This window comes from Podarcis bocagei (assembly GCF_964188305.1).
Source record: "Podarcis bocagei genome assembly, chromosome: 2".
Taxonomy (NCBI): Eukaryota; Metazoa; Chordata; class Lepidosauria; order Squamata; family Lacertidae; genus Podarcis; species Podarcis bocagei.
In genome coordinates this window covers 35,085,868-35,108,621 of record NC_138126.1, presented here as the reverse complement: position 1 = coordinate 35,108,621, position 22,754 = coordinate 35,085,868, and the positions used below count along the sequence as shown (strand labels likewise).

At 41.0% G+C, this 22,754-nt stretch overlaps 1 protein-coding gene and 1 long non-coding RNA gene across 2 annotated transcripts in view; one reads left to right on the top strand and one right to left on the bottom strand.

The window, feature by feature from the left end:
* EIF4E3 (eukaryotic translation initiation factor 4E family member 3) overlaps nt 1-14,170 on the top strand; it is a 24,075-nt gene extending 9,905 nt beyond the window's left edge. The window contains exons 2-7 of the mRNA XM_081184369.1: nt 3,204-3,276; nt 5,900-5,994; nt 9,161-9,221; nt 10,188-10,254; nt 12,206-12,361; nt 12,469-14,170. Of these exons, the coding sequence (XP_081040495.1) occupies nt 3,204-3,276; nt 5,900-5,994; nt 9,161-9,221; nt 10,188-10,254; nt 12,206-12,361; nt 12,469-12,515 (499 nt within the window). The 3' untranslated portion in view covers nt 12,516-14,170. The remainder of the gene's footprint in view (nt 1-3,203; nt 3,277-5,899; nt 5,995-9,160; nt 9,222-10,187; nt 10,255-12,205; nt 12,362-12,468) is intronic.
* Nucleotides 13,334-22,754, bottom strand: LOC308581749. The gene is made up of 3 exons (XR_014005245.1): nt 22,655-22,754; nt 21,118-21,182; nt 13,334-14,984 (listed from the first exon to the last, which is right to left on the bottom strand). It is a non-coding gene; the product is annotated as an uncharacterized lncRNA (long non-coding RNA).

Here is a 22,754-nt window from a genome sequence, read left to right as displayed (position 1 = left end):
TCTCAGCCTGGCAGGCCAAGGTTACCCTTGGAGTGCTTACAGAATGTTTTCACATCAGTATTAAATTGTCCCCTTGGAACTCTTTCATGGACATTTTGATATTGCCAAACTTACTTTGTTGTGCCAAGTCTCTCCCTCTCTTCTTCCAAAATGTATTTTAGTTTGTTGGAGAAAATAGTTTAACGTTTAGGTGGGAATGTCAACCTGGGCCCAGTGCTGGCCTGTATGCCAATCCTCCATAAAGTTAATGATAAATCTTTCATTGACATAACCAGATGTAGACAATGGCAGCCTTTGGAAACATATTTCACCATCTGATATAGCAGGAGAACTACATTTTGTCTACACTGTGGGGCAGATTCAAAATGAGGATCATTTTTCTTCATGGATTCAGCACTTAGGTCTGTTTCACACCAAGATACGTGTATGTATTAAGGTAGTAGTTCTATAAACAGAAGAAGAGCTTCACTTACAGAAGTAAATTCATACATCAAGGCTGCCAGGCAGACCCTCTTTTGCACCCATCTGCTTGTTTGTGTTTAGTGAGGGTTTGGTAATCCAGGATTTAAGTATGCAGCCTGTGTTGGACAGGGCTGCACTCATAGGAAGTTGCCTTACACCAAGCCATGTCATTAGTTTATCTAGCACTGCCAGGGACACAGGTGTGGTCTAAACCACTGAGCTTGCCGATCAGAAGGTTGGCGGTTCAAATCCCCGTGATGGAGTGAGCTCCCGTTGCTCTGTCCCAGCTCCTGCCAACCTAATTCTGTAGGTGAGCAAAGACTGAATCCAGGCCCAAAGAAAACACTACCCCTTTGCTACAGATACCGCTAATGGGATCTTTTTGCTTGGCAAGACTTGTCGATCTTGCTGCTATGGTTGTCAGCTTATTGGTTGTAATTGGAACCATATTGGGTGCATATCGCTTGAGATTAGATAGATTCGGGTAACTCAGTAGTCCAGGCATAGGCAAACTTGGCCCTCCAGATGTTTTGGGACTACAACTCCCATCATCCCTGACCACTGGTCCTGTTAGCTAGGGATGATGGGAGTTGTAGTCCCAAAAACATCTGGAGGGCCAAGTTTGCCTATGCCTGCAATAGTCCATAGGATGCTGTTCAAGTTGGTTTCGCAACAGAGAGGCAACATGATTCCTCCAGAGATAGTCTCTTTTAAAAAGTATTCCAGGGTATCTATATGCAGTGCTTTTTTCTGGGGGGGGGGGTACGCATACCCCTAAACATTTTGTGAATCTAAGTTTGGCCTCATTGAGGGGTAGTATTTCAATATGAGTAGGAAAATGAGAGTATCCCCCAAACATTTTTTAGAAGAAAAGCACTGTCTATATAGATAACTTAACCAGAAGTATATTGTACTGTATTTGTACGAAATATATGCAGGTATATTTAAGACCTCTGCATGGCCCGTTTCATTATGAGAACACGGTCCCATGATAAAAGAATAAAATAGATAAAATAGATAAAAGAGCTTTTATTCTTGGATTTTACTCACTTGTAGAGAGGGTCTTGCTAGATTTATAGAATGTGGCCATCTAGTGGCACAGATGTAAAATGAATAGAATAATTTATTAAAACCCCTGTGTTGTGAGGATAATGTTTCTTTAAGCCTTGTGAGATGCAGAATATGTTTAAAATACAGTGGTACCTCTAGTTAACTTAATTCGTTCAGGAGGTCCGTTCTTAACCTGAAACTGTTCTTAACTAGAGGCGTGCTTTCGCTAATGGGGCCTCTTGCTGCTGCTGCGCCACCAGCACACGATTTCCCTGGGGCAAAGTTCTCAACTTGAGGTAACTCTTCCAGGTTAGCGGAGTTTGTAATCTGAAGCGTTTGTAACCTGAGGCATTTGTAACTCGAGGTACCACTGTATATCCCTGTGGCCAGTGCTTTTTTTTTTCTTTTAAAAAAAAGTTTAGGGGTACACTCATTTTGACTCAAGACAACCACCATTTTACAGTTCAAATCGGGCAAAATAAATACAGTAAATGGACAAAAGTACAGAAATTCACAAAATGTTTAGGGGTATGCATACCCCCAGAAGAAAAGCACTGCCTGTGGCTAAAATAAGGATTGAAGCTAAAGAACGTCCATGGAGGTTTGGGTGGATATGGGCACCCCACCCTCCTCAGTCAGTATTTCTTCCAATTTGTCAGTGTTCATCATATTTACAAAGAAGTAATTTCCTACTGTATTCAATGGAGGCAAGTGTGTTGCAGTATTATGCTTCTTTAACACCCTCTGAATAGGAGTTGAATGGCGTAACTGCAAGATTGGAACTTTAATATTTTTATTTAACAAAACAAAATGTGTGCATGTTGCCTTTCTTCCAGTATTATTATTATTATTATTTTCTTTTAACAACAACAACGCTTGTGATTATAGTTTAGAAAAAAAGAGGGAAATTTCTGGATTCAAATAGAACTTATGCAGAATTACAACGACAAAATGTTTGTAAAATTAAATAAAAACTGCATTCTATTTCAAAATTAATTAACCAAATTGAAAAAGATGACTGGAAGGAAAGGGGGAGGGACAGAGAGAAACAAGAAACTATATCATGACCTTCTGACAGTAGATGTAACCACCCTCCCCAAACCTGACTTCAAAACAGTTTGTTTTGTTATGACTTCCATTTTTCCTTCCACCCACAAACCCCGTGGTATTGGTAATTCTCAAACACAGCTTGGTTGTGAATCAGAGTTGGATGATCACACAAATATATTGATTAAAAAAACAACCCACCAAAATATATTGATCAGATTCACCATTTTACCATGTCAACTTCCATAATGTAAGTTATGGTACCTGCTCTCATCGTATATAAATGTATTTTAAAAGCATGTTTTTGTGTTATAATTATTATTACAGTGGTACCTCGGGTTACAAACACCGTGGGTTACAAACCTTAGGTTACAGACTTCACTAACCTGGAAGTAGTACCTCGGGTTAAGAACTTTACCTCAGGATGAGAGCAGAAATTGCACGGTGGCAGCGGGAGGCACCATTAGCTAAAGTGGTACCTCAGGTTAAGAACAGTTTCAGGTTAAGAACGGACCTCAGGAACAAATTAAGTTCATAACCAGAGGTAGCACTGTATATCAATGTGTTTCTTTTCATAAATCTGATAAGTACACTTACTATACCGAATCTTTATATGGTTTCTTCCTCTTTCTCTTTTTTTCAAGGTCACTTCCTGGGACAACAGCTGCTGAATGTGCATCAAATTTAAAGAAAATCTACACAGTACAAACTGTACAGGTAACAAAGATGCTGCATATGAGAATTTCATGTTGCAGTATAAAATCCCAGATATTATCGATAGACCAAACAGGGGTTTTTTCCAGAGCTGAGATGTAACTTCTAATCTAACAAAACATTTGAAAAATCAGTCAGTTTGGTTTATGATAAGGAAAAATGCTTTTGCAAACACCCTTTACCGGTCTAAAGTCATGGTTACTGCAGGAACAGAAAACTATGTATCACTGAGTTTGCCCCTAATGAAATGATCAATTTTTGTATGTTAAATTTAAAAGTATAGGTTTTTTTAAAAAAACAACAACAACAAGCCACACATTTACTAATTTACTTAAAAAATATTTTTTTTGTCATGAATGGATCTATAAGCTGCTGAACTGTAGGGAATCCAGCACCAGTTTTTGCTAGTTTATGATAAACAGGCAAAAATTTGAAGCTGAGAACAGAATTCCTCAGTGCTATAGTAAAACAAAGAAAATTACTGTGTATTCTAACTTGGTCTCATCACAGTGTCAAGCAGACACAGAAAGTGCTCATTTTCAGGAAGCGGGGGATCTGTGAATACTAATTTTGGTGCATGAAACAAAAGGGATTGGAGGCTGTGTGATGTAAAGGCCTTGTCACTATGTTGCAGTACAGATGCGCAGAATCCTAGGCTGCATTCCTGCTGCCAGTGTCCGCTCCCCATCTTTTGAGGCCTACTCAGGAAGACAGAAATGAACCCACCAATCTTTATAGACCAATCTGTATAGACCAAACATCAACATGAGAAAGCCCACAAGCAAAAAAGGCACTGAATAATTCTCCCTTATCTTGTGGGAAATGCCAGTGCCGCCTTGGAAGCAGAAATGCAACCTGCTCTTGCATTTGAAAGTTGAGCTGTACTTCCTGTTCTCAGTGTACAGGGATTGTAAGGATCTGATTCAAGGTTGTGTCCAACAACGTCACTGCATGAGTGGAACAACGTCTGTTCATGCCTTGGATCGTAGCTCTCCCCCCCCCTGGTGTGCACCCCAACTTGCTCTGGAGAATTGGGGGGCCCCTTAGAGCAGATATTTGTGGGGGGGAGAAGTTCCGTTGCACAAGTGGAAGATGCTCTCCTCCACACAGTGATTTGGTTAGATGCAACCAGCTGTACATTGTCTTGCATGAAATTCTTCCCTGAGTAGTCTCCTAAGTTTTACTCAGAACAGATCTGTTGAAATCACTGGACATAACTTAGTCACGTTCTTTAATTTCAGTGAGGCCACCGTGAGCAGAACTTAGTTGAATACCACCCATAGTCTTTAGTTTGGGGGAGTTAAGGCCAGGTAGGAATATATGCACATGGTCGTCTTTAAGATTTTGCACCCCAGGATTCCCCTTACCCAATTTCTTAGTAGCAGCTAGTGGTGTAACATAATTTCTCTTCTCCATGCACTCCCCCCATGCACACTCAAAAATCTGTACACTCAGAAAAACAAAAAACCCACAGAGCAGATGGGGGGGTGTGCAGGCACATGAAAGGGAAGGTGAAGATTCATTGCCGAAACAGAATTCATTCTGCTTGTGCAATGGCTTCATTGGATACAACCCTTTGAATGTTCAATGCAGAACTAGTTAGCTATAGGTATGCTGGATAATTGTCCTTTCAAAAATAATAATTAAAAAAGCATGCCTAAAATGTCATGTTTAAAATCATTGTTTAAGATGCTTATTGTTGACTCAATTCCCTTGTTGTTTAGGATGTTGGAGGTTCCTTGTTTTCTTTATGAATATAACATTATAGCTACAATTTACTTTAAAATGTGTTAGTTGTTTTGCCGAAAGTTATGGGCTGCAAGTTTAAGTGGTGACTTACAAGCTCATCTGAGAGGGCACTGAATACAGAATTGTTGCATTATTGAAGATCAGTTGTAGGCTAGTGGCTTAGTTTCTACCACGGTGGAAGAAAACCAGCTTCCTTAGGAAACACAACTGGGTCTAGTTCCAATACCTTGCATTTCGCTTGAAACTGTTTCACTTGGTTATTGCTTTTTAAATCACTGTACAGTGGTACATCGGGTTAAGCACTTAATTCATTCCGGAGGTCCGTTCTTAACCTGAAACTGTTTTTAACCTGAAGCACCACTTTAACTAATGGGGCCTCCTGCTGCTGCCGTGCCGCCAGAAAACGATTTCTGTTCTCATCCTGAAGCAAAGTTCTTAACCCGAGGTACTATTTCTGGGTTAGCGGAGTCTGTAACCTGAAGCGTATGTAACCTGAAGCGTATGTAACCCGAGGTACCACTGTAATAGTTTTGGACTGTATTTTATAGTAACCCACCCTGGCATATTCTGGTGAAGGGCATATAGGAAATCAAAAAGTCTTGGTGCAGCTGTCCTTCAGGCTAGGGGAGCATGTGGAAAAAACATGAGCAACACCCTGTTCCCTATTTATGAACATGGAGAGCTTTCTTATACCAAGTCAGTTCCTTGGACTGGCAGTGACTCTCTTGCGGGGGGTGGTCTTCCTTATCTGGAGATGCCAGCGATTGAACCTGGCACCTCTTTCAGGCAGAGCATGTGCTGTACCACAGAGCTAAACAAAGCAAGGAAATGCCATGCTGTTATGTGTGAATTTACGAAGTGTAATAATTCTCTTTAGATCTTCTGGAGTGTTTATAACAATATTCCTCCTGTGACAAACCTGCCTCTGAGATGTAGTTATCATTTAATGCGTGGAGAAAGACGGCCGCTGTGGTATGTTTATATTCACATTATTATGGCGCTCTGGGCACAAACTGCATTCATTATTTGTTTATTTACATGTAAGTTAGAAGAAATGGGGGGAAAATAGAAACAAAAGTGGAGAGGCGGGGGCAGGGAGAAGATCAGAAGGTTATTTTTTTTAAAAAAACAACTATGTTTAGTAAACATGATAAATTACACTGAAATGGTTTTTGTTTGCCCATGGTGTTTTTTAAACGTTAATTGTATGCAATATGATTTTCGCATATAATTGCCTAAAAGTAGGCTTTGCAAAATCAAGTTAAAATATGTTGAAATCTTGGTTATTTGTGGCAAGTGCTGCATAGACAAGGCTGGGCTTCAGGGAACTGTGCAATCGGTTGCCCTCTCTCAGCATGAAGCTTTGGATTTATGTTTCTTGAACAGTAGATCACTTTTTCATGTGGCAGACCACCTTTGAAATGGATACAAATGCAGAGATACAAGTGGGGTTTTGCGGGTGGTGGTGGTGGTGGTGCACATCTTATGCTCACAAAGTGCAATATCCTGCTGGGTGTGCTCAAGGTCTTGGACATGCCTGAAGTAGCCATGTCCAATGTATTTATAAAGGTAAAGGGACCCCTGACCATTAGGTCTAGTCGTGGCCGACTCTGGGGTTGTGGTGCTCATCTCGCTTTACTGGCCGAGGGAGCCGGCGTACAGCTTCTGGATAATGTGGCCAGCATGACTAAACCACTTCTGGCAAACCAGAGCAGCGCACGGAGCGGTACCTATTTATCTACTTGCACTTTGACGTGCTTTCAAACTGCTAGGTTGGCAGGAGCAGGGACTGAGCAACGGGTGCTCACCCCGTCATGGGGATTTGTGTTGGGATACTGCCAGGGAGACAAAGGCCATCATGCCTCCACATCGATGCCGGACAATCCATCAATCTCCCGTAGATACAGTATCAGTCAGTTAGCGACACGAGCCTCAGAAATAGCATGCCACATTCCAAGGCTGATGCACGCTCTTTCAGCAGAGTTCGCACAACGAAAGATGCACCCAGGAGAGGATTATTTACAACTTTATTCAGCGTTGGTCAGAACAAAGAAAAACATGACTGCCTGCTTCGATGTTCAGGCACAGAGAGAGAAAACGAAAGCAATGTACAAAACATAAACTTCCTGTGAACAGGAAATACGCAGGCTGTGACACAACAACCTGCTCCCTTCTTAAGGTGGAACGGAAATATCCTAACAATTTGAACCGCCAACCTTCTGATCGGCAAGCCCTAGGCTCTGTAGTTTAACCCACAGCGCCACTCACGTCCCAATGAATGTATTTATAGAAATAACAAAAACAAAACACCCCTATGGATCTTGCTGACTTGAATCAAACTTCTGCTTACTTGGATGCTGATCCTGACAACCTGCTCTTTTTAAAACCTAAGACCAAAATGCGGTGCACGTTCTTGTTACACGCACAATGTATTTCCCTTAAAACCATGAGAAGAGTCTAATGAGGAAAGCAAGACAAATACTGTAAAAAACAGTCTGTACAAATGAATACGTTTTTTAAAAAACACAGATGTGTTTTTTTAAAGGCACTTGCTGCTTAAGCTGCAGTAATGAAAAAAGTACTGGCCATCAATGGTGAAAGGCAACAAACCATTATACCAATCTTGTAGACTCAGGAAGTTAATGTTACGGGGGCTGCACCAGTCTACAGTATAGGTGTAAACATGGGCAGATTGCAAAAGTGAGCAACACTTGATAAAATTGCTGCTTTGGTGAGCCTCACCTAGTTGACAAGTCCTGCCTGCACCTGATGCAAAAAGTCATTATACCCAAGATCAAGGTGACCTGTATGTTTGGGCAAGTGTTTTTGTCTCTTCCGAAATTATTTTAGACTTTTTTTCTATGCTAGAAGGATGCCAAAGGGAAATGAAAGCTGTTCTGTTTCCTTTCATACCTGCACTTGTATTTGAAATCTGCATCTAAGAGGGGCCATAGTTTGAAGGTCATAATTGCAAAAATATGCTTGTTTCTTCTGAAATCCCCTTGATCAAAAGTTTCACAGTCACTTTTTTGTAGGGGAAAATTGGTAGCATTAATGTCACAGCTAAGTCGTTTCCTTTTAATTATTTTGATAGTGGCCTTGTTTTTGTCTTCTAATCCATGAAATGTGGTTTAATAATCAAGATTATAATTAATAATGTTTGAGGAGTGTATATATTATATATAATAAACCATAGACTTGCGTGCCTTCCCTGCCTTTTTCACTTATTCTGAAACTTTCACCAGCGGAACTGCCTATCCACAACCCAGATTTTGCTTTAAATGGCACTAGAATGTATACTTGTATCATAACTGTTAGGCTCTGAAGTAGGGTTACCTAAATTGCAGTATTGTATTCAACAAAGTTATTCTATTAGTGCAAAGATTTTCACCTGTGCACCAGGAAGTCCTCTCCCTATGCATCCTTCAGTCTGTTCTAGAGGTTCCTCCAGCCCTTTGAAGCAGATTGGGCAGGGAGGGGAGAAAAGTCTCATCACGCAGGATGATGGTCTTTGCACTATTGGGACAAACTTGTTGGATATGATCCGTGATAAATACATGTTTAGGTATGATCAGGCTATGTTCAGAAAAATCTTCTTTTCATGCACCAGCGGATTACTCAGAGTCTGCCTACTATTAGGCAGTGTGAAGCAGTTGTTTCAAGCAGCAGGTGCTGGAGGACAGTAGCACAATAGGTTTCATTTTTCTCTCAAAGTACTTCAAGTCCCGCAACTTCTATGAAGTATGGACAAGCTTTCCATTATTATTGTTTTGACTTATTTATTGTGTTGGCTTGGGAAGGGTTGAAGAACTAAAGCAGGCATGGGCAAACTCGGCCCTCCAGATGTTTTGGGACTACAACTCCCATCATCCCTAGCTAACAGGACCAGTGGTCAGAGATGATGGGAATTGTAGTCCCAAAACATCCGGACCACTAGGCATCCTATTTGGTCCTTTCCTACATTCTCAGAATTCCCTAGGCATTTCCCCCTGCTTCAGAGCTTAAAAACTTGCATTTATTTTTATGTTAAAATGAGGTAAGATTCTGGGCTGTTGGAATCTGTGCCTTTGCACAGTACCTAGGTGTAAAAAAAATGCCAGTCTGTGCAGCCAAGTGTTGTTTTTTCCTCACAACTCAGGGAAGAAGAAAGCAATGCCAAGGGAGGTGTGTGGAAAATGAAGGTCCCCAAAGACAATACGGTACGTGCTTAACATTGTATATAGTCGTACCCAGTTGGTTATGGTGAGGCAGGTGCATGTGGTCTACTTATTTAACAGTAAAGGATCACTCACACTAAACTTCAGTTGTATAATGAGATGGCCTTTCATTTATGTATTATTTTTTATCATGGACAGCTCAAGACATTTTTATTTCTGCCAGTGTTTTGTAGTAGTTAAGAGCGGTGGACTCGTAATCTGGTGAACCGGGTTCACTTCCCCGCTCCTTCACATGCAGCTGCTGGGTGACCTTGGGCTAGTCACACTTCTCTGAAGTCTCTCAGCCCCACTCACCTCACAGAGTGTTTGTTGTGGGGGAGGAAGGGAAAGGAGATTGTTAGCTGCTTTGAGACTCCTTAAGGGGAGTGAAAGGCAGCATATCAAGTTCAAACTCCTCCTCCTCCTCCTCTTCTTCTTCTTCTTCTTCTTCTTCTTCTTCTTCTTCTTCTTCTGCCTCTAATAGCATTCTGAAGTGTGTGTTGTTTTCTGAGCATCAGTCTTCCATTCATATGGGTGCTGGCTGCTTAAAAGCTGCTGGCACTGTTACTATTTTCTTCAAATGACCGTTGTATATTTATCAGACAGCCAGTATCTTCACTTTTACTTTTGCACTCTTTCCTGCCTATAGTATCTGGTTTGCTCCAGAACAGATTTGGATGCATGATCATTGAAGTTGGTGAGATATCCAACTAAATCATACTCTGAGTAGACCCTATGAAATTAATGGGCAAGTCCACTGGTTTTATGGTTCTGCTTTGAGCATGAATTAGCTGGATGTCACCTGTTGAATAAGTTCAAGTTAAACATATAGATATAATTTATGTGAAATTGTAATAAAATGCACCAGAATAATGTTGTGGCTGTTGCAGACAGTATAGCTGTTCAAACTGCAAATGGAATACTTACTGCAACGTAACCAGCTTCTTCATTTTCTTGGTTTTTTGCTAGTCTGCAGTTTGGAAAGAGCTGTTGCTTGCTACAATTGGGGAACAGTTTACAGACCGCTGTGCAGGAGGTGAGAATGTACTTCCTGTTATTTGCTTTTGTCTTGATTTTTGAGCACCCCTTGCTTAAGTTTTAAGCATGAAATAGGTGCAGCACAGAAAAGGTTACACATTGCTTGCACAACTTACAAATAAAAATCCCCTGCTGACACACTTCATCCTATCAAAGTGCATTGTCCCTTTGCCTGATTAAGCCTAGGGAGAGGGATTGATTTTCTCCAACTTTGTTCAGGCAACCTCCATAATCCAAGAGAATTATCCCACTGTTTGATCCTTGCCAGGAAAAGAATGTAAATGTCTTCACTTGCCATCCTACTTTTGACATATCGGCATTGCTCGCTTTTTGTAGAATTTGTGGACAGGGAGTGGGAACAGGACTGCCACAGATCCTGCACAAAGTGACTCAAGGGAAGAAGAGAGAACCTAGAGGAAAGAGGTTGCTGCCATTGGCTGCCATCACTTTCGGTCATTACAGTGGAAAGGCATCCTCCTGCTGTGTTGGTTAATGATTTGAAAGGAGTATTTCTTGACCAAGTCAAGACAAATAAAGCATAAGAGGGCACTGGTGCTTTGGCAAAAGATTCTGCCTCCCTTAGTGCCTGATTATGCACCAACAGAAAGCCCGCACCACGCACTGCAATGAGGGTCCTAGAGATGTTAGGCGCTCCAGCTTTACACACAAGATTCACAAATCATGCTGATGTTCTTTACTGATTTGTTCTCTCTAGATTTCTGTGCTGAGAACAGGCTTACCTTCAACAAAAAAATACAAATTCTATTAAGTTTCATATAATAGAATATCAGTGTTACTAATCATGCTTAGATTTAGTCTTAGTGACTTGGGGACCTCTCTAATTGTCTAAAAACACAAAACAATGCAACTGTTGTACCATTTTACGCTATGTCCACTATATATAGTGATTAGGATGTCTAAATAGTCCGCCCTCCCCAAATAATTAGAGCAGACAGAATTATACTGGTTGTTAGGGCAGCAATCCTGTATACACTTACCTGGGTGAAAGTCCATTGAAATTAACAGGATTGTCTTCTGAGCCACGCATTCAGCTACTGCCTGACCATGTTTGGTCTTTTTGTGTATGCATGTAATATATAAAAATCAGATACAGGGCTCAGCTGTTTAGATTATCCCCGTAATGTGGTTTGTGACCTTTTTACTGGTCTGCACTTTTATCTGTAGTGTCATATTTTCTTATGTAGCACTTCTTGGGATAATGCTAGCAAACAGCATTAGAAATAGGATAGGTACTTTTCTGTGTTAAAATCTGAATTTGCCTGATTGGTCTCCCTCCCCGGCTTTGTATACCCAATATAGTACCAACCATAAATAAATAAATGTCCTTTTATAGGTACAGTTGTTTTACAGCAGGCACCCCCAACCTTCTGCCCTCCAGATGTTTTGGGCTACACTTCCCATCATCCCTGACCACTGGTGCTGTTAGCTAGGGATCATGGGAGATGTAGGCCAAAACATCTGGAGGGCCGCAGGTTGGAGATGCCTGTTTTACAGTGATGAAATAAGTAATATGTGTCAATGGGTAATAAAATAAAATAATGCTATTATTTGATTGGTTTGGAAAGCCATGCAGGGTTGAATTACTTGCCATCTCCCAGACCCCTGTGGTTCAGTCAAACCAACAAAAACAAGCCAAAAGCACAAACAGGGCAACACATTTCAAAAATCTCTATGATAAGCTTAATACTAAAGTTACCTATTTATAGCTCATAATTATTGAGGTAGAATTTATACCAGTTACATGGGAAAGTTGTACAAAAAGCATGTTTACAGTAAAATTCCACCACCTCACAACATGTCCTTTAGGACTAATTTGTTGTTTTTTATTCATGGTGTGTTTTTGATTTGGGGTAACGAGTCCATACTGGCTCCAGTAACAAAGATAGTTTTTAGATGATGATGACGACGACGATGCTTTCTCTTGGCAGGTGATGAAGTAATAGGAGTTAGCGTCAGTGTCCGTGATCGGGAAGATGTTGTTCAAGTTTGGAATGTAAACGCGTCGTTAGCAAGTGAAGCTACAGTTCTAGAAAAGATCTATGAACTTTTGCCCCAAACATCTTTTAAAGCAGTTTTTTATAAACGTAAGTAAAAATTGTGCATGTAGCAGAGTGTCCTGTCCAAATGACTTTAATCAACAAAATGTATTTAATACTTGCATATTTAATAATTGCGTCATCTTGTCTTTCAGCTCACAAAGAGCACCATGCTTTTGAAGGTGGACGCAGGAGACATTAACACAGGAGACAGTCCTGAACTCAAGTTGTGATTTTTAGTTTTTTGGGGGTTTTTTGAGATCATCACAGTGGAAAGATGGACAAAAACACTTGCAAAAGCACCACAAAGCCTGGTTATTTTAGATTGTTATATTCCTCTTGAGCTGGTGCTATTCAAAAGCAAGGAGTATTGCTGCCTCAGTTGCTGATTGTGATGTTTCCTTTCATGACTGCTTAACAAAAAAAAAGTCACTTTTACTTAGTATTCCTTTCTTTTTAAGGTAGAAGACTTTACAGTTAAGTAGTTTACTATACCTAGTTCAAATGCAAATATGCACAGGCATGATATGCTGCTCTTTCTAGACTTGCTGTACCTAGAGAAATTGATAGCTTTGTGAACCATGTTTTTCTGTAATACTTTGCTTTGAGACATTCCTATCATGTTAAGAGATACACACAGATTTGTCCCCCAGAGAGGTTGTAATTTGCACTGTCCTAATAGGCAGTGGGAGAAATCCAAGGGGAATCCTGCTCAAGCTCCATGGAAATGAATGGATCTTGCACAGTACCTGGATTGCTTCCAATGTCCTCTGCTTATGCACTGATAATGCGCATACTGTAAATATATTTTAATGATCACTGAACAGAGCCCATAGACTGAAAATACACTTCTGATGTGACTAATTTTAAACTCTTTAAATACAAGCCCCTTAAAATAAGGGGCTGGTTCTCACTTGGTGATGGCCCATATCTGTCCTGAGAGCACGGGTAGGCTTGAAGCTGGACATTGCTCGGGCTGAAGCATTGTTTGTGATGATGTCTCACTGTTGATTTCTGTGATCATAGTCACACTGGAACAGATGCAGTTATGCTGGTTGTGGTATGGAAGCTACCATCAGGTGTGGAGCAGTCAGTTGTTGATTGGCATTTGTTTTTAGCTTTTTCAAATACCTATGGGGGGGTGAATGAAATCACAACTCTTTGTTCCAGAGGTGCCTAATATAGTTTGAATTTAAATAATAAGTATAATATTTCTTTTTTTAAAAAACAAACACCAAAACTTAAACCCCTCTGCTGTGCTCTCACTTAAAATGGGAACCTTAACAAATCTTCTTTAGCAAACTTTTTATAAAACAGATCTTCCCTTCTTACCCTCCTGCAATCATATCAGATGTGTTCTTCACCCATGAAGGTCAGTATCAAATGCATAGTAATTTTTATTGTAAACATAACTAGTTCAACTGTATCTAGTTGCAAGCTATGATGGCGCCTTAAATACATTTTTTGATAGAGAAGAAAAGTTGATTACACTTTGAAGCATGAATGTGAAAATTCTCAACATTAGTTTGTGTGTGTTTTCCTCCCCGCACTAATTATTGGAGTTTTTGTTCTGCTTTTTATTACAGTACCAAAGATTTATTTAGTTCCTCACAATGAGCTAGAGGAATGTGCATTCTCTTCTAGGCAGCATTACTGGATTAGCGTTTAGTATTTTGGAAATCGTTCTGACTGCACTGATAACAACCCATTTAATCCTACAAGAGGCAGCCATTGGAATTCAATGTGTTTCTAAATGAATCAATTTCCCCTTTTTAATTTTTGTACTAGTTCATTTGTATTTATGAATTAAGATTTGTGCATTTTAACTAGCATTATTAAAAGTTTTATAAACTCGTACACATCTATTCAGAACTGCATTTATTATTGGGATCTCTCTCTCTCTCTTTATTTAAAAAGAAATATAAGTGTTCTTCAAGGCCACCACCCTGATATGCTATTTTTATACATAAGAGTAAACATTTGTCTATATTTTTCAAAGACCTAACAGTACGGCATGTCCACAGTATTTACAGAATCAGGACTGAAGAAGCCATTACTAAAATTTCAAAAAGGGCTCATAAATCGCTTTCGTCTCATTGAGGAAACATTGGAGAGGCAGCTCAGCACTGAACATGAGAAGATGCTCTAGTCTAAACCATGGGTAGGCAAACTAAGGCCCAGGGGCCTGCCCCAGCCCAATTGCCTTCTAAATCCGGCCTGCGGACAGTCTGGGAATCAGCGTATTTTTACATTAGTAGAATGTGTCCTTTTATTTAAAATGCATCTCTGGGTTATTTGTGGGGCATAGGAATTCATTCACTCCCCCCCCCCAATACAGTCCGGTCCCCCAGAAGGACTGAGGGACAGTGGACCGGCCCTCCTGAAAGGGTTTGCTGACCCCTGTTCTAGAATATGTCACAGTCATTCTCTAACTTTATTTTATTTGGCTTCCATAGCAACATAGTAAGGTCCCTCTTAGACGTAGGCATGCACCATGTACAATAAAACCATACCATTTAGCAACCATACCTTCGTTGGTGGGACGCCTTTCCTTTTGGCCTGTTGCCAGCAACAGAGGTGACTCAGGAGCTGACAATGAACAACCAGGAACAAGACCTTGGAGTCATAGTGGGTAGCTCAATGTTGATGTTGACCCACCAGGGTGCAGCAGCTGCGAAAAAGGCAAATTCCATGCTAGGGATCATTAGGCATGGAACTGAAAATAAAACTGCCAATCTCATTATGTTGTCATACAAATCTATGTTTTGGCCGTATTTGGAACACTGTGTACAGTTCTGGTCATCTTGCCTCAAAGAGGATATTGTAGAATTGGGAAAGGGTTTAGAAAGAGGCAACCAAAACGATGAATGGGGTAAAGTTTGGCACATCTTAGTTTAGAGAAAAGGTTGGCGTGATAGAAGTCTATAAAATTATGCAAAGCGTGAAAAAAATAAGAGTTTTTCTCCCTTTCATAACACTAGCTCCTCCACGCCAGCCACTCTTAGATGGCACTGATTGTATATGAGTCCAACTCAGAGTGACTTTTAGCCTGCTTGGCACTGAAACTGTCTTGGCTGCCCTGATGAACAATGCGTACTGGCGAAAAGGCAAGGGAGTGTTGTGTTGGCAGTTTCCCAGGATTTCTCATTGGTATCTGACACCCATCAGCCATGGTATCCTTCTGGACTCATCCTGGTATCCTTAGGATACCTCGGGAGTCGAACGTTCCGAACAAAACCCGGAAGTGATTGTTCTGGTTTTTGAACGTTCTTTTGGAAGCCGAGCATCCAACGGGGCTTCCATAGCTTCCAATTGGCTGCAGGAGCTTCCTGCAGCCGTGCTTTGGAAGTCAAACGTTTCGGGAGTCATATGGACTTCCGGAATGGATTCTGTTCAACTTCCAAGGTACGACTGTAATTCTTTTCCTACCTGTCGGATTAACTCCTGAAAGTGGTGCTGAGGAATTCTCACACTTTGTTTTCTGACACTTGTACTGTGAAATACTGCAGTGCCGTTTTTGTCCCCCGTGCCATGAAACATACTACAACAACAGCACCAAATGACGTCGTTTGGAGTGAGGTGTTGTAACAGTCATAAATTATATTTCCATTGATATAGTGGAAGTGTGGAACAGGTACTTCTGTTAGCATTTTCCTCCTCCGTTGCTGATGTGTGACTGTTACATCACATGTCTGTGTTTACTTTCTAGGCTTGGAAAGCCTGAGAACGGAAGCTAGCCTTACCTCTTCCGCTCTGTTGTGTTTTTCTACTTTTTACTTTCGGTTCTCGGAGCTGAAGTGAGAGGACGCCATGATCACTTTGTCCTGTATATATATACTGCTTGATAAAAGCTTAGAATGAGCACACCAATCTTCACTTCGTTTTTGCTAATCTCTGCTGAGTGTGCATACACATAGGCATCTGCTATGCGTCGCTGGAGTGCCCAGGGACTGATAATTTGTGGATGTTCCAGAGCTGTGCAACATCAGGAAGACGCCCGGAGAGGTTTGTCTCATTCTGGGTGCCCCAGAGGCATATTCTGCAACCTCATGGTGTAGTTAATGGACTGGATGAAGGTGGACAAACTATAAACCCGGAGTTAATCCTGACAAAATGTAAGTACAGTTAGGGAGGGGGGGGTGTCACTGGATCTGGGTGGTGACGTTCCTCTTGGTTTTTGGGTTGCATTCCCCATTGACAATTCCTTGAATTGACAATTCAAGTTTGCAGCTTTGGGATGCCCCTTGATCTAGTCCTTATTTGGTTGGTGTAAGCGGCTTTGTTGATGTGGAGCACCTTTCACCAGTTTAAGCTGGTGCATCTGCTGCAAGTGCCTGGTGTCAGCCATGCCCTCGTGGATCTGGAGCTGTCCTTGAAGACTATTCAAACAGTTTTTCTTTTTAAAATAATTAACTGGCTGGCAAGGTTTCTGAGCACAGCTCAATATTACTGCGTATGACCTATAAAACCCTATATAGCTTAGGGCAGGCATAGGCAAACTGGGCCCTCCAGATGTTTTTTGGGACTACAACTCCCATGATCCCTAGCTAACAGGACCAGTGGTCAGGGATGATGGGAATTGTAGTTCCAAAACATCTGGAGGGCCCAGTTTGCCTATGCCTGGCTTAGGGCCAAATGTTCTGAAGGACCACCTGATTCAAAGTAGGTTCTTAGACGCCCTGTACCTCCAGGCTCTGATATAATGTGGTTTTTAATCTGTAATAAAGCCTCTACTGTAGAGGTGCTCTGGTCACAGAATGCCCTCCACTGGAATTTGGTGTCTACACTTCCTTTTTACCTGGTTTCTAAAATTTTATGTTTTCACAAGCTTTTAATGAGATGATAATTTTGCGCATTTGTGTGCTTGCTGATTTTACTTTGTTGGCAGGCTTGTGATTTCTGCTTTTTCTCCCTCTACCATTTTGGCAGGGTGATGGTGGTGGCTTTTTCAATGTTGAAAGGCAAGATTAAAAAAACCAAAACACAATCCACCTTGCAGCCCCTCACCTGCATCAGATGCCCTTGGTGCACGAGGAGGAGCCATGCCAGATTTGGGTGGGGTAATTAAACTAGACCTTTCAAACTGTGTGCCTAGAGAAATAATAATCTGTCCCTTGCATGTGCACGCATGTTCAGTAACATACAGAGTGGCTGGATAGGTCCTCCCTTCAATGCTCGCTCACTCTGTTTTTCCTTTTCTTTATTTTTCTTGCTCTTGGGCAAAACTGGTATATCTGGACATTTTGAGAATGCTCTTTATTTATGCCCAGATATCTATACGAAAGTATGCCATGTTTAAAACCAGTGGGACTTAATTTGTAAATATCCTTAGGAGTGTGCCATTAAGGTGCTCAGTAACTCTGCCTCTTGCTCCAGTGCTGCCACAGTACAGCTCAGTTAGTAGTGCATGAGACTTTTAATCTCAGGGTAGTGGAAGTTTCCTGCATTGCAGGGGGTTGGACTAAATGACCCTCATGGTCCCTTCCAATTCTACGATTCTCTGATTCTCTGATTTTGCTCTCATGCGCACAGTGCTTCTGCTTCTGCTCTCGCCTTGGCATAAAAATATGCTTTGGTCCTGTTTAACGCTTCTTCCAAATGAGATGGGCCTCTTCAGTGAAACAGAGGGCTCGATGGCTCCCCGGAGTACAGCTTTGCAGTTAACACAATGCCTTTTAATTGTAAATTCCTCTTAATAAGGATGAAAGGCTGTCCGCTGGGCCAACTAATTAAAGAGGCATCTACAGCAGTAATTACATAGAATTCTGCTGCACTCACTTCATCTGAAGAAACATTTGAAGATGTCAGAAACCTGAGGTAGGAAAAGTTCATATTTCCCATTACCTCAGTCTCTCTCCTCCCTCTGACCCACATGTCTAGTTTTTTCCCTATCCACCTTATACCATTCATTATTAGCAGATTTTGTTTTGTTTTCCTGCTCTGTCGTGAAATACCTGAGGTTTATTAAGAATAGCTCTCTTTTCTCGCTCTTTGTTTTCTTGAAATTTGTGGAAAATCTTGTGTGGACCCAATCTTCTTGTTCTGATTGATGAGTTTGGCATATCTCTTGGCTGTGGAACCACTACTGAAAAGGCCCTGGGAATACTCTCCCTGTTGAGGTGTGCCTGCCTCCAGCCTTACTAACTTTCAGGAGGAATATGAAAACATTCCTGTTTACTCAGGCATTGGGGTGGCTGATGACATCCGCAAGATCCCTGGATGGAAGAATGTTTTAAATTGTAACTGCTATTAGAGATATTTAACTGTATTTTTTTCTAATGTTTTGACTGTTTTATAACATTTTTGCTTTGTTTTAAAAAATTGCCGCCCTGGGCTGCATCAGGAGGAAGGTCGGGATATAAATTCAATATGTAATAAATGCTGTAATTGTAGCAATTCCAAATGGCTCAGATGCTTCGCAAGGCAAGGCAAGATCGGCCATCTTTGCTGGTCTCAAGCACTTCATGTGAATGTGCAGAACAAATGCATGGAAATGGCTCTAACAATTTCTACTTAGAAGAAACATACTCTTTTTGAGAACTGTCTGCATCGCAGCAGAGAAAGTTAGCCTTTTGAATCTACATGATCTTACATGCATGTATCCATCATATTTGTTGTGAGATGTTTCCTCTTTTTTTAAGAAGAAGAATAAGCACTTATTCAACATCTTCAGAAATGCTATGATTTGAAAGCTAAACCATGTTCTTCAAGTTCACTTCCAGTTAGAGCAATTGACTCTTTTTTTACATCTTCATATTACGCATTGAAAAACATCTGGCTCAAGAATCGCTGACAGCTTAGGAGGATTGAATTGTCCCACTGCGCTAAAGCTGAGGCTGTTACTGTGGATCTCAAAACACTCCTGCCTTGGATAAAAGGATTTAACTGGATGGAAGTAAAATGGGGAGGGGGAATCAGAAGACAGCAACCTGCTACTTGAGAGACGGTACATCAAGGACCTGTATCTGTTACAACTGCCGAGTCTGCCTTCACTCATCTCCTGAATTCCATGTCTTACATATTCTTCAAAGGAAAACTCCAAAGAGATCACACACTTCTATCAGTGCCAATTAATTAAATGTTGTCCTCCTACATAGTGGGTACAAAGGAGCGACAGTTCCCCAAGGACTGTGTCAATGCATTTTTCTGCCAACTGGAAGATGTACAGAGGAGAATGGTTTGTGTGCGTTCCTCCTGCCATGGGATCAACTTGAAGAGTTACGAACTGGGAGTGGGGAGGAGGGAAAGAGACACACACAGAGACTTGTTATAATGCAAATAACTGAATGCAAGAAAGAGACACAATAACTGACATAGTGAATTACTTGTATAAACATTTTCACATGTACCTAAATGTCAAAATTTATCTTTTTTCTTTAATTAACAAAAAAAAGTATCATGAGCAGTTTTGAGTGGGGATCAGTTCATCTTCCCCTTGTGATAATTTCTCATAGGATGCTGGGGGAGTAGGAGAAGAGATGAGGGAAATTACGGTAGATAAAAGAAGTAGAGGAGGGATATCCCAAATTTTGATCTAAAAAAATCATTGTCAATCTTAACTACACTTAACTCTGACAGATCTCCTAATTTTCCTAATTTGACAAGTTAATGAAGAATGAAGTTCTGTCGAAAATCTCATGAAACGTGAAACAGACTTGAAATATGTGGTATGCCATTGTGGGTAGCTGACAGGAATTGGATTTAATGTGTGAACAATGGTTCCTAAACTAAAGAACAGTGTCTCTGCCAGATTTCAAAAGACTAAAATAAGGGGTTAGACTAGATTACTTTTGAGGTCTTTTCAAACTTTTGTGAGCCCTAAAGGCTTCCCTCCTACAAGAGTATGAAATGATCATTCTGGTGGTCATTTTATAGGACAAAAAAATACCATCCTTTCTCTCCTCAGTTTCAAATTCTCTGCCCTTTACCATATCTCTAAGTCCCACAAATGACTTACTAGAGCAGGCTCTCTTGAGGTTCCATCTCTAACATCGCTAGGCATCAAGCAGAATTAAATAGTAGGTGGAGAAAGTGGGTGGATAAATGAAGCTGAATGTTAAGACAATTCGGGACAGACTGAAGAAAGCACTTCTTCACACAGCACATAGCTAAACTATGGAAGTTATGGCTGCCAAGTTGGATGGCTTTAAAAGAGGGTTAGACACATACATGGAAAAGGAAGCTATCTGTAGCTACCAGCCATGATGCCTACGTACTACCTCCACTTTTGGAGGCAGGCAGTATGCCTTTTAAGTACCAGTTGCTGAAAACTGTAGGTGGAGAGAGGGCTTCTTATCCTCAGGTGCTGCTTGCAGGCTTCCCATAGGCAACTGGCTGTCCACTGAGAACCAATGAAGGGAAAGTCCTCTGGCTGAGACCCTTGATAGCAGCTTCCACTCAGAATAGAAGAACACACTGGGCTAGATCTGTCTTGCATCCTGTGCAGCTATGTGGCCAAACCACTCACTTCCCCTTTCATGTTATAGTAAACTGCACACAGGAAACCGCACCATCTGCTTGGCTACTTCAGGGTTAATGTTGTAAAGTTGTAAGACTGCCATTGAGTGGGGAAGCAAGTGCTGTCCTTTTGAAGGTCAGCTTATTTTAGTACATGGAGCTCATTCCTAGAAGAGTTAGGAGAAAGCCAGGCCAGTTTGCAGTAGGCAGTCATATTGTAGTTATCATAAAAATCAGATCCATTACATTTATTTTATTTTTGTTTCATAACATTTATACACTGCTTGATTGTAAAAAAAACCAACAACAAAAACCCTAAAAACAGTTTGCAAACATTTATGTCTCACCTTTACACCAGGGTTTTCTAGGCAGTCGACAAAATGCTACCTGTGGTTAGGTTGGACAGCAACAGCTACAAAACAGAGAAAGCGAAACAAAAATGAGTGGCACAGCAATGAAACTTAGAACAGCAGTGTTAACATTTTCTAAAATTGCTAATTGAATAAATATATTAAAAGGTCCTTTCCAGGTCCTTTCCAGGGAATGCATTTTTGCAGGTATTGTTGATACTATTAAAAAAAAATCAATATTAGTGTATCACCTAGATTTTTTTTTAGGGGCTTCAGAATGATATGCCCAAAGTACTGCAGAAGGTCATGCTTTAGGGAATATATTAAGAAGCACCTGAGCACTGAAAAAAAGGGAAAAAGGCAAACTAGAGTTGTATTATATTATCCTTGGATGAGTCTACGTGTGGACTTCCCCAGAGTCTGGGGTAACCCAGCCAGATGGGCGGGGTATAAATACTGTAATAATAATAAAAATAAATAACGGAGGGTTAAAAAGGGTGACACATCAAAAATAGCAAGCCAGACAACTTAAAAGGCCATGATAAAACAATGTTAAATTAGATTCCTGTCATTAGTGGCATGGTACAAAGTAGATATTAAGGTATTTTGTGTACTCTGGTGCCTTAACATAAACCTGGAAGCCACTCAGGAAACAGTAACTCTACAAATAAGAGAATGCAGAAAAGTTTGGGTTTGGCATATGCCCTCATGATTCTACTTGTATCGTGCTTGGCTGCCAGTTGCTTGCATCTGCTACATAGACAGAGAGGCAGAGGATTCACGTCTGGCAAAAAAAGAAAAGAAAAAAAAGTTAATCCTCCAGGAAGGGTAGTTAAGAACCGAAAATGCGCTAATGTCTCTCAAGTGAGCAGTGATCTGTATTCTTCCTGTAGAATTGACACCACAGCCCCTCCAAAGCTGTTCTGCCACAGACAAGCCAGTCAGTGGTATTTCATGGTTTACTGATGCCTAATTTCCTCTATCAAGCCTCCAAACTGTCTGCCTTTTAGTATCAGTGTCTATGACACGTTATCTGTGATGGAGAGGGGCTAGGAGAAATGCTTTCCGCTACAGCTGCTGTCAATAAAACTCCATAAATCAGCGAGCCAAGGCAGGCTGAAGGCAAAGACCAATACATGAACCATCCATCACATCCTCAAGTAGCACAGAACCTGCTTCAGCAAAAGCCTAGAGAGGAAAACATGAATTTGATTGTAATTGAGGACGGGAGTGATGGGTTTATAACATCATGATTTTGTGCGAGGAAGCCCATTAGGTTATTTTTATAGTTCTGTTCTTTTAACTTCCTGTAATAGACATCGGACTGTGTTAACAAAGCCAAGGACATTGTGTGTGTGTGTGTGTGTGTGTGTGTGTGTGTGTAGCGGCTGAAGCCCATTCCATGCACAATACTGTCCCAGTTAATGCGTATGATAAGGACTAGGTCATAACTGCAGCCTGGGCCCTCTGTGAAGCTAAGCCTAAGGTCATCTGAACCAACACTTTCTCATGTCCCATTTCTTGCATCCCTTGCCTCTGCTAATTTCCATGGGTTTCTTCCCTCCTTCACTGTTGAAAAGAGGCTAGAATGGAACGTTGAGCAGAGTTAGGCCACATTCCCACTACTGTATACA